Source organism: Microtus pennsylvanicus, chromosome 4 (assembly GCF_037038515.1).
Source record: "Microtus pennsylvanicus isolate mMicPen1 chromosome 4, mMicPen1.hap1, whole genome shotgun sequence".
Classification (NCBI taxonomy): Eukaryota; Metazoa; Chordata; class Mammalia; order Rodentia; family Cricetidae; genus Microtus; species Microtus pennsylvanicus.
In genome coordinates this window covers 122,054,829-122,067,261 of record NC_134582.1, presented here as the reverse complement: position 1 = coordinate 122,067,261, position 12,433 = coordinate 122,054,829, and the positions used below count along the sequence as shown (strand labels likewise).

Here is a 12,433-nt window from a genome sequence, read left to right as displayed (position 1 = left end):
ATGAACTGAACAGGTTTGTTTGTCATCATCCTCTAAGCACATGGCACAGCCTGGAACCCAGTTAGACTTTTAAGAGAGCTCCAGAGTCAGGCCAGTTTAGATAAAACGTCTATCCTTGATCAAAGCTGCCCATCCATGCCCTTGCATGACCTTGCTTATCCTCTCTCCACAGCCTCTGTTGAGTCCTCTGGGACTCCCCCTGGCCAGGGGACTCAGTTTACAAAACCTCAACTGAGACCACTGCCAAGAAGTGCTTGCTCACCCCTCTGCAACGGCAGGGGAATCTCCCTTTTCCTTTTATGGGTGAAGCACAAGAAAGGATTCATAAGTGGAGCCTGATCCTTCTCACCAAACACAGCCCACACCTCCCAGTAATTGAGCTTGATAAAAAAAAAAACTGGTTAGAGATTACCGCAAACTATATTGTCATCAAAAAAACACTTCCTATATGAGATCACAGAAGAGAGTAGGCACAACTTCCTGCTGAGACGATCAGCTAATGCTTAAATAGAACAACTCCTGACTGTCATTGACATTTTATAAGAAGCCACGATGACAGCCCAAGAGGATACAGCCCTTATCCTGGCATCCTCCCAGTAGGATTCAGGAAGGAGGCTGACCCAACATACTGAAGAGCACTTCATCAAGTTCCCTGCTCCATCCTGATTCCACGAGCCAGGATGATGGAATCACGTTTGCTGATGCTAGGATTACTCTCATTCATCACAGTTCCCAGTTGTCTTACAGGTAAGAGGCCAGAAGCTGCCCTGGGAATCTTGGGAAGGCTAATGGACTCTTGGGAAGGCTAACACTCCTCAGCTGCAGAACCAGAGGGAGCACTAAGGTAGGAAACGGTGAGAAGGGGTTTCTACCTGTTGAATGTGGCCCACCAGAACCTCACTTTGTGCCTCAGTGGCCCCTGGTCTATAAACTTTGCTCAGAATGGCATGAAGGATTTCATCACTCTTAGTCCTTTATAGGTTTTGTTTGTTTGTTTGTTTTGAAACAAATTCTCGTGTAGCCCAGGCTGGCCTCAAACTTCACTATATAGAAACAAGTATGACATTGAACTCTTGATAAATGTGCTCCACCTATCTGGTATTTGCTTGCCTTCAGGTAGTCATGTAGCCCAGGTTAGATTAGGACTCACTATAAAGCCTAGACTGGTTTTAGACTGGAGATCCCCTTCCTCATTCTCCCACATGCTTGGATTATAGGCCTGGGACACCATGCCCACCTAATACATTTTCTATTATTCTTTCTCTACACCCCTAAACACAACTGTATGGTAATTCTAAAAAGTACTAGAGACCTCTCAAAGTCATATTTAACATGCCTAAAGTATGAGTAACTCTATGAAGCAGACCATTTAGGACTTCAGAAACGTTTCATTCCCAGGGATGCTTTGGTTTTGCTGTCTTGGGGAGATCTTTGTGAGTGTGATTTTGTAGCAAATTCAGAAAACATAAATTTACTCATTTTCAGAACACAGCTCTTCTCTCCTTCTGTGTGTGTAGCTTCTCTATAAGTACACATGGACATGTATGTTAATAGTGAATTCCATCATCATGGATTTTCTCAGATATTATTTTCAGAAATAAAAATCACCAACTTGGGAATCAAATAACTCCTCTTAATTGAGGGTGGATTTTCTAATGCTGCTTTTTTCTTGTTAACCCAGAAAGAGAAGTAAGGTTTGGGGGAAATATATATAGAGAGAAATGGGAGTGTCTCACTATGTAGTCTTGTATTGTTTGGAACTTGCCATATAGACTAGATTGGCTCAAACTCATAAAGATCTACCTGCTTCTGTACATACCACCATACCAGGATGAAAATATGTAATTTTGAGAGCCTATGATTTCATATTCTTAATTTCTAGAAATTTATTCTCTAATAATGCATAACATGTGTTGAGACTGGAAAGCTTAAGACATTTACATGGAATCTGGTCGCTGATTTGGGGGCTGGTGATTACATTATGTTGGACCACACAGTGACCTGGAGTAGGAGCATTGTGACTTTGGAGTTAAGGTTCCCATGATTTTAGGAAGCTTTTAATGTGATTTCTCGCTCAACAGCATCTTTCCCTCAACACAGTCTTTGCCAGGTCAGTCCAAGTCAAAACAATCAAGTCTTCACAATCAAGTATGTTCTGTCTCTGAGGAAAGCATTTCAAGTAAACTTGTGTTATTATGAGCCACGCTTGACTTATAAAGGGCTCGGAATGGTCTTTGTGGGTTATCATTCCGAGGCCTTCATTTGCTTGGTTTTGCAAAATTCCTGCCCATACACTTCTTATGCACACATGTATGGAGAAATGGCAGTAATATAGCTTGAAGTGTGTTTAGAGCTGTGGAGTGTGGAGCTGCCAGAGAAGCCTTCATGAAGGTAGCGTGTCAGCTGAGCCCTGGAGACTGGTAAATTTCTGTAAGGGAAGATTTAGGATGAGAAGACACGTGGGACACAAGACACAGAGGTGCACACGGAATTAATAAGCAGTCCCATGTAGTCTCTATCCTGGGCAGTAATATGGGGATATGGGGGAAAGTACGGAAAGATAAAAACTAGGCCAAAGGAATTAAATCCCTGGTCAGGAAGTTCTTTTCTTTTCCGGTATTGTTGGGTTGAAAAGAAAGGCTTTGAATGTTCTAGACAAGTTCTCTACCACTGAGCTGCATTTTGAGCCCACAGCTCAAAATGTCGTAGCTGTATTTGGTAGGCAATGAAAAACTACTTGAAAATGTTAGGGAATACCACCCATAGAGCCCCTTTGACTAACCAGATATATACATTTTATTGCAACTTATAACCACTTGGCAGTATGGATGGCATGAATCTGTAGAATAATCCCAAACTCAGATCATCATGGTTGCAAGGCTCGAACTCAGTTTGTCCGTCCTGTTGAAAACAGGACCAGTGGCGACCCTGGCTGAGAGTAGGGGGAGAACAGGGGCAAGGAGCTACGTCGAGAGAAAAATTGGTTCCCGGTGGGAAAGATGATGAAATGGACTGGGGTACTGAGGTCGAAGTGTCTCAGACACTACCCCAGGGCAAGAGGTAACGTCATTTCAGATTTCTTTTTCCCCCAGGAAGCCTCCAGTTTAAACAGTTCATGGGGCTGGAGAGACGACTCCCTGGTTTAGAGCGCTAGTTGCTCTTACGGAGGACCCAGGACCCAACATGGTGGCTCACAGCCATCTGTAACTCACTCCCAGTTCCAGGGGATCTGACAGCTTCTTCTGGACTCCATAGGCACTGCATGCACTTGTGCACAGACACATGCACAGGCCGAACACCTAAAGATATAAAATAAATAAATCTTAAGTTGAAAACAATTAGAAAAATAAACAAGTCCTTCTATTCTTCGGGGGTGAGAGAGAGGTCTTTAATGAAATAAAATAGACTGCCAACAGATATGCAATTTCTAGCTGATTGATAAAGCAGATTTTCATTCTGAAAATTTCCAAAGCCACCATTTAAAAGTGTGATGCGGCACAAGGGATGTATTAGTCAACCTGGGTGTTCTTAGTCTCTATATCACTGGGCGTTGGGATGTGGTTAAAAAGAGAATTCTCCCTGATATTGCCAACACAGCGGGTTACTACAGGCGCCTTTCTCAGAATTGTGGAAATTCTGAGATACCCTCTGATCATCTTTCATTCTAGGAATTCTGTAACCAAATCTTTATCCCTGTAGAGTCAAAAGACAAAAGGTATGGAAACCCAGTAAGGTGACACACTTGTCTAATTATCCCTTCTGGTAAAGGCTGCTGCCCACCCCAGAAGTTCCCATCTTTGCTCATCTTTACTCTTGCTATTCTGACCCATGCTTCGCACGTGATCGTTCAGTGTCTCCACACTTTAGAGCCACCGTTGCTGTTCCTCTTCAGAACAGACCCTGGAGAGATGGGCCTTTGCCAAGCATTGGCAATGCTTAATGAAAGCATCATGACTTTGTTTTTAAGTGTCTTAAATAGACAGATAGGTATATAACCCACACTTATGCTCCATTTAGCTTTGAGAACTGACTGAAAAAAACCGTAATTGATTCCATCCACTTACGGCTGTGAGAGGACAGCTTGCGTGTTCTACAGCTCCACCACTCCATTCCCCCCAAAGACAAGGACTCTTGGGATTTTTGTGTTCACGTGGAAATGTGGGCATATGAATGGCGGCGGGGGTCAGCTTTGTTATTAATCTGCATGCGCCATTCACATGAATTTGCTTTGTTATCGTTTGGGAGTTTTTATTGCTGTTGTCTGGAGATGGGTTTTTGTTTGTTTGTCTTTTGCTTGCCGGGGCTGCATGGTTGGGCGAGGATGTCTGGGCAGAGTTTCAGGAATCTACCCATTTCTTCTTTCCCAGGACTGGCATTAAAGGTATGACTGCCACATCCTGCTTTTCTTTTCTTCATTTTTTATAATATTTTATTTTAGGTCCATGAGTGCTTTGCCTGCATGTTTATATGTGCACCACACAACTACCTAGTACCCTCAGAGGTCAGAAGAGGGCATTGGATTCTCTGAGACTGGAATTACAGATGGTTATAAGTTCCCAGGTAGTCCTGGGAAGCGAACCTGGATCCTCTGCAGGATCAATAAGTGTCCTTAAGTGCTGAGCCATCTTTCCATTCCCCATACTCGGCTTTTCTCTGGGCACTAGGGATCATACCTATGCAGCAAGCACTTTACAAACTGAGCCATCTCCCCATCCCCAGAGACGTGTGCACACATACACACAAGCACACACACTCAAAAACTTTGAAAGTTCTAAATACTTTTGTGTGATTTCTTGTGGAAATCATTCCTGTGCTAGCAATGAATGCCATGAAGGTAGATTGTACCTCCACACACTAGGTTAACACCCCATTTTCCATAATGTCTGGTAATGTACATAAATCTCACAAATAAAGTATGAATTTCCTTAAGAAATAGAGCATACCAGTCAGGCGGTGGTGGTGCACACCTTTAATCACAGCACTCAGGAGGCAGAGGCAGGCGGGTCTCTGTGAGTATGCGGTCAGCCTGGTCTACAGAATTAGTTCCAGGACAGGCTCCAAAGCTACAGAGAAACCCTGTATTGAAACCTGCCTCCCCCCCAAAAAAAGAAAGAAAGAACAAAAGGAAGAAAGGAAGGAAGAAAAGAAAGGAAGGAAGGAAGAGCATACCAGCAGTGGTTAGTGAGGAAGAGAATTAGGAGACAAGTGAACTTGTAAAGAAGTGGAGTTTGGAGCAAACACCTAATGATGTTAGAAGAACCAAAAGCAAGATCTAGGAAGCCACAGCTTACAGGAAAATTCTCGCTGCAGGAGAAGGTTGATAGAGACCTCTTGAAATCCCCTTCCAGCTCCAACATTCTATGTCCAGAATTCTGGAAATAAAAACATTCTCCACAGAAAACATTTTATTCTAGGGTACTGTTGGAAATCAGAGAAGTTCCCAACCAAAGACAAGCCCAGTAGGGTATGGATTGAAAGGTCACCCAGCATCAACAGACCAGAGTCTGATAGCTCCGTTGCAGGTTATTTCCCACTCTCATTGTAGCATGATTACAATTTCCGCATTGCTCAAGCTGTGGGTGGAGGGTAAAAACATCACTGTGTTTTGATGAAGTCTTCTTAGGCTTATTTGCTTTCCAAGGGAATTTCTTCCCTCCAGTGATGCCCTTGTTTCTCAAAAGGACTGTGGAGCTATCTTCTCTTTCTGAGCCATCCCCTGTGAGAAAAAAGAACACCTTCATTCAGTACATCACTTCAAAAAAGTTATAGGCCCCAAGGCTGAGATGCCTTGGGAGTTAGGAGCACATGCTACTTTTGATGAGTTAGGTTCCTAATGCCCATGCTGGGAGGCTCACAACTGCCTGTTTGGATCTAGTGACCTCTTCTGACCTGTGTGTATTTATAGACACACACACATAAATAAAAAATAATTCTTTAAAAATGTTATAAACCCTTCATCTCTAAATGGGTTTTAAATAAAGGCTGGACTAGAACCCAGGTCTCTTGAATATTGGCCCAATATTTCCTGTACATCTTTATCCTGATTCTCAGAAGTGATATCCCTTCCTTCATCCAGCCATCACTCATGTATTAGGATTATAGGGATAAGAAAAGGTACAGCCTTTGTTCTTCCACAGGGAAGATTAAATGTCTGCTGAGTGGCTCCTATTTTGAAGACTGCCAAGGGAGAGTCAACATCAGCAGTGAGTCAACATTCCATTCCATACCAATTCCCCACCATGTTTTCAAGGAAGGCACCCATCTGCAGGGAAAGCAATAGTTAAGTCATCCCTGGAATTTTAGATAATTTCTACTCTAATGTTGTTTTTTGGGGGAGGCCAAAGTAGATATAAATATTGTAACTGTAATTCTTGCTTGATACCTGTTCTGTTATATGTAATTTTACTATGCTAAAGTTAAAGTGTTCCTTTTTATTTAGACAGAAAGGGGGAGGTAATGTATGCTGTGAATATGGTTTATTACCACTGGTTAATAAAGAAGCTGCTTTTGGCCAATGGCTTAACAGAATATAGCCAGACTGAAAGAAATATATATAGAGAGAGTAGGCAGAGTCAGTGAGAACCATGTAGCCGCCCACAGGAGACAGACACCTCTACTGGCGCCCACCGGAACCTTGCTGGTAAGCCACAGCCTCATGGTGATACATTAATAGAAATGGGTCAATTTAAGATATAAGAGTTAGCCAGATATATGCTTAAGCTATTGGCCAAACAGTATTGCAATTAATACAGATTTCTGTGTGATTATTTTGGCCCTGGACATCCAGGAACGAGCAAGCAACCTCCACCAACAGTTGTTCAGATAGTTTTTGGCTATTTGATTTTATGGTCATCTTGGGATTTGCCTTCATCAATAAGAGAACACAGGTCTCACTGGGGACTGTCTGAGGAACAGTGTTGCCCAATACCAGCTGCACACTAGAGTGTGCATCTGGGATGCTTGTGAAAGTGATGACTGAGACTTCTTAAGACCAGTGAAGCCAGACTCTCTAGGGAGAAAAACCAGACATGCTGATGACATTGTTTGTTATGTCTTCAGACAATGAAGACGCAGTGAGGATTGATACCCAACTATCACTTTAGAGAAGGAGAATAATGGCCCAGCCAGGCTTGGTGTGTACACCTATAATCCTGCACTTGGAGACTGGTGCAGGAGGATTGTGAGTGTGAGACCAAAGCTCCACAGTGAGACTGTTTTAAAAAGAACAAACCACAAGAAGAGAAGGAAGGGGGAAGTGGGAGAAGGAGAAGGGGAAACATAAATGATTCCCACGTTGGTCTGATTTCGTGATTTCACTTTTGTTCACTGAGACTAGAGAAGAACTTCCCACACTTTACAGGACTCCTGGAGATATTGTCCTAAAGCACTCTTTTTGGATAGGGATTTGGTTGCTTGAAATTCTAGCTCAAACAGGCTCCAACATGAGGCCTGTGTTGTCAGTGCCTGGGCCCTGTTGTGAGCAGCAGGCTCTCAGGTAACAGGAGGCATGCACACTGCCTACCCACACAGAACTCGAGACTGAAATGGGAAGCAACTCCAAAAAAGATCAAATGTTAATCAAAGGTTGCAAGATCTGTATAACACAGCCTATGAATGTTGTGCGTGGTCAGAATATAGAGAGCAGAGTGCTGCCTGGTTAACTAAGGAAGACCTCTGAGAAGGGCTTTTGGAGAACCTAGCTCAGAAGGGTGCTTAAGAATAACAGATGTTAGAAGACAGTATTGATACTGTCTTCCTGTATACATGGACCGCTATCCATGCATGGCAAAGTAAAGACTGAGGAACTGAACAGAACAACCAAGCCGATAAACTTTATCTGTCATATATACTACATATACATGCTTACAAATGTGTGTCTGAAGAAAATGAGGTCCAGGTGCATAGTGGTTCTCTGATAAAATTTAATAATTTCCCCACATGAGAAAGAAGAACATGGTGATGTATGTTTGCAATCCAGTGCTGAGAAAGCAAAGCAAATCCCTGGGGCTCGCTGGTCTACTGGCCAAATCGGCAGGCTGGTGGAAAAACGATATCTCAAAGGGAAAGGTGGATCACTTCTGAGGAATAGCACTGAGGTTGATCTCAGGCTTCCACATGCACACACATGACAGATATGCCCTCATGGGTGTGTGTAGTAATAATAATAGTAATACTAATAATAATATTAATAATGCTTCTGCTCAGACAAGACTGTGCGTGTCCCTCAGCCTACTCTAGTCCTTCCGCACCTACAGGTGTTACTTGTCTCTAGTAGATTTCTTCTACATGATGGATTACTGACTAGCTTTGCCAGTATCACATGACATCCCTGGCTATGGTCAACGCCAGGGCTTCTAACCTGATACCCTACTTCATCTAGGCTTCAGTCAGTCACTCTCAAGGCAGTAGCAGGCAGGAGGCTTAGGTTCACATGCCTGGACAGTAAGTGATTTCACCGAAGAAGCAGCGTTTTATTTTTTCTTTAAAATTTTTAAAGATTTTAGTATATTTTCTCTCTCTCTCTCTCTCTCTCTCTCTCTCTCTCTCTCTCTCTCTCTCTCTCTCTCTGTGTGTGTGTGTGTGTGTGTGTGTGTGTGTGTGTGTGTGTGTGCTCCATGGATATTCTTGGTGCCCAAGAAGGCAGAATAAGGCATTGATTGGATCCCCTGAAACTGGAATTATGAAATGTTGTGTGCCATGATGTGGGTGCTGGGAATTGAACCCGGGTCCTCTGCAAGAGAAACAAGTGCTCTTGACTACTGAACCATCTCTCCAGCTCCAGAAGCATTTTAAACAGTGATGATAACAACGAAAGCTTATGTTCACTGTCTATGTGTAGTTTTTCAATTATTGTGTTAAGTCAATATCTCTTGGGTCAATTTTCAAAATAAGATAGTTCTGACAGGCATTGTGGTTTATGCCTTTAAGTCCAGCACTTGGGAAACCAAGGCAGCAGATTTCCATGGATCTCTTCTACATAGAGCAATGGTTCTCAACCTTCCTAATGCTGGGACCTTTTAATACAGTTCCTCATGGTGTGGTGACCCAACCATAAAATTATTTTCGTTGCTACTTCATAATGGTAATTTTGTTCCTGTCATGTATTGTAATGTATTAGTTAACCCACAATCACAGGCTGAGAACCGCTATCATAGAGAGTTCCAAGCCAGTCAGGGCTATATAGTGAGCCTCTGGCTCTCAAAAAAAAAAAACAAAAACCAACAACTAAGTAGTTCTTACTATCTCCACTTTATACCTGACAAACTTTGTCTTTGATCAGTGAAACCAGCAGCTGATGTAACACAACTAGAACGGTTCTAGAATTTGAGTTTGTAGCACCTCTGCCTACCACCTGCCTTACAGAGCAGCTCCAGGGTCTAGCAGAATGGCCTACCTGTTGGATCTCTTGCATTTCGTTGTGTGCATGAGTGTGTGTATGTATACACATGTATGTATATACACGTGTGTAGAGATTAGAGGTAACATTCTATCTTCTTTTATCTTACTTCTTTTCATTTTTATTTTATTTATTTTTGAGACAGGGTCTCTCACTGAGCCTGACCTGCTCAGCTAGACCATCTGGTGAGAAAGCCCCGGGGGATCCTCCTGTCTCCCACAGCCCCGCTGCTGCTGCTGGGGCTACAGGCCGACATCACCATTACCACACTCAGATTTTCCCGTGGGGCGTAGGGCTCCCAACCAGACTCCTCATGTTTTCACAGCCCTTTACTGCCCAGCACAGCCTCAGCCTCTTTTTTTTTCTTTCTGAAATGCAGTCTTATGTGGCCCAGGCTGGCTTAGTAATTCATGACATCAAAATCTTGATCCCTCTCCTCAACTTCCAGGTGCTTGGATCACAACCACATACCACTACATCTCAGTCTGGTAGAAGCTCTTCAGAACCCACCTTGTCCTTAGAACCCATGCTCTCTGGATCCTGCTGTTTCCTTTGCAGCTTTTTCTACCTGTTTTCCTTTTGCTGCCTTAACAGAGCAGCCTGGGGTGCTTTCCTTGCATCTGACTGAGCTTCACAGAAAGCGCTGTAGCCGCGTCTGCCTCGGAAGCTCACAGAACAGAGGAAATTCTGAGCACCTCTGGTCATGAGTCACCACACCTTGTTCAGGAATTGCCATCTCTGCCCACAAAGTCACCCACTGTTTTCTGTTTGGGACCAAAATAGATACCTCCTTCAGAAACTGGCTTTCTTTTGTGCTCCCAGTAATAAAAAACAAAAGACAAAGATGGGTACGTGCCTCTCAGGGCTGACGGAGAAGCTGCTGTACAGGTAGATGTGACAGGAGAAAGAAACAGTGACAAGCCCTATGTGTGGGGCTGGGCTTCTGATTATTTCTGTGTCTATCTCTTGGTCCAGTCATTTACTCACTAATTCATTCCCCATGTATTGAGCACCTACTGTGTGTGAGTCACAAAGTCAGAGGTGAGTAAAACCCACCTCTCGGCCTCTAGGAGCTTATCAGGAGAGAAATACTGCCTGGACTCCTGGCATCCAAGCCAAGGGCTGAGATGCAAGTACAAACACAGAGATGATGTACACATAGGCCATTGTCCATTACTCCCGTGAGACCAGCACACCAGAAGCCAGTAACTCTTCCCCATTACACTAACATTTAGAGCAGAAAGAAGGGCCCAGAGCAAGGTTTTGTCAGCATAGATGGCTGGAATTATTAGGATCCGATACTTTGCATTTGGAACTTAAAACAGTGTGGACAGAGGTTGTGCAGTTTGTCTGGCTCAAGAGATTCCTTGCAGGAACATCTCAGGTAGGATATATGTGGAGTCCTAATCCTGTAGGAACAAGAGTATTTCCATCGCCTCATAGATCTTCCAAGCACCATCTACAGGTCAACTGCCACACGTCTGAGTACGTATGGAGTTTCCTCCAGTCCTCAACATCTATGGCATTTTCCAGGAAGGAATGAGAAAAGGGAAGGAGAGAGGGAGGGAGGGAAGGAACCTCATTAACCCAGTTCTTACTGTTAGTGAGTTTCCCTTCCCTTTCCTCCTTCCCTTCTCTGTCTTCTCCTCTCTTCCTTCCCCTTCCCTTCTCTTTCCCCTTTTGTTGTGCTAAGGATCTATCCCAGGACCTTAAACAGGCTAAACTATGGCTTAAACACTCTACTTCTGAGCATATCTTTAGCTTTTGTTTTTAGAGACAGGGATTCTAACTCAGACTGATCTCGAACTTTCTACACAGTCTAAGCTGACCTTAAACTCATTCCCTTCCTTTCTCAGTATCTCCCGAGCTCTGGGATGGCAAAGTTTATCATCAGTTTAGGTATTTGTTTTTATTATTTTGTGTGATGCTGAGAATTAAACCCAGGCCTTTATCCATGCTAAACAAACACTTTACCACTGAGCTGTGCTAACACTACTTCATAAAGCAGAGAAGCAGTGCTTCTTTTAAGATGTATTTTTAAACTATAACAATAATAAATGAATACATACAAACATATGATACATACATGTAAATGAAATTAGCCCCCCAAACTGGCTCATGTACCCAGGGAAAGGTCAGTTTATCATGCTACTGGGTAATGGCAAGAGAAACATTTCTAAAAGTTTTGTTTAAAGTCCCCCAACATCTATGGTGACGTCAACCTCTTCCTGCCCAGCACCTTGAGAGTTTCCAGGGAGTTTTGGGGCCAGTGGCTTGACACCGGGTTGCATGCTTGACACTTGCTGACAGTGGGCAGGCTGTGGTGGCTTTCCCCGCCAAGCTTGTCACTCAGCTGAGCATCTGCTTCCTGCCCTTGTGGTAGTGACACGTCTGTTCAGAGCCTAATTTAGAGCAAAAAGAACCTTTGTGAAGAGAAAACTCCTCATTTAAAGAAAAGGAAAACAAGATTCTTAAGAGTCTTTTTAGAATAAAAGGGCAATGTCCTCAGAGATCCCACTAGTACCCCTGACGGAAGGTACACCCTGAGGGCTCTTGATGTTCAGTTTTTCACTTAGGCTTCCCTGTCTGGGACCAGCCAATCCATTACGTCCCCTTTCTCACTGCTTCCTCAGGTTCTGCTTCTCGGAGGCAATTTTTAGCTCTTAATGCTGAGGAACTGTTGTCCCGGATCCAGAGGCATCTGACTGCCGTCCTCCTCCTTAGAGGATACAATTGCAGCCGTAGGTAGCTAGGTAGGCTGTCTAGCCACTGAGCTCAGGGGGTGTGCCTGTCTCCACCTTGTCGGTTCTCTAGTATGGGGATTTGAAAGTGCACAGCCATACCAGAGTCTATGGGATGCTGGGGAAATGCCCCCAGGCCCTCACGCTTGTGCAGCAAATCCACAGAACCATCTCCCAGCCTTGGTTTCATGTTTCAACACAGATTCATATTATAATATACAGCATAATATATGTTCTTATACTATTGCATTGGCAATGCTTAGCATAGTTACTCCTGGTGCCTCTTATTTTCCAT

At 43.6% G+C, this 12,433-nt stretch overlaps 1 protein-coding gene across 1 annotated transcript in view; it reads left to right on the top strand.

The window, feature by feature from the left end:
- The first annotated feature begins 531 nt into the window (after positions 1 to 531).
- Il2ra (interleukin 2 receptor subunit alpha) overlaps positions 532 to 12,433 on the top strand; it is a 41,206-nt gene continuing 29,304 nt past the window's right edge. The window contains exon 1 of the mRNA XM_075970323.1: positions 532 to 747. Coding sequence (XP_075826438.1) covers positions 681 to 747 — 67 coding nt within the window. The 5' untranslated portion in view covers positions 532 to 680. The remainder of the gene's footprint in view (positions 748 to 12,433) is intronic.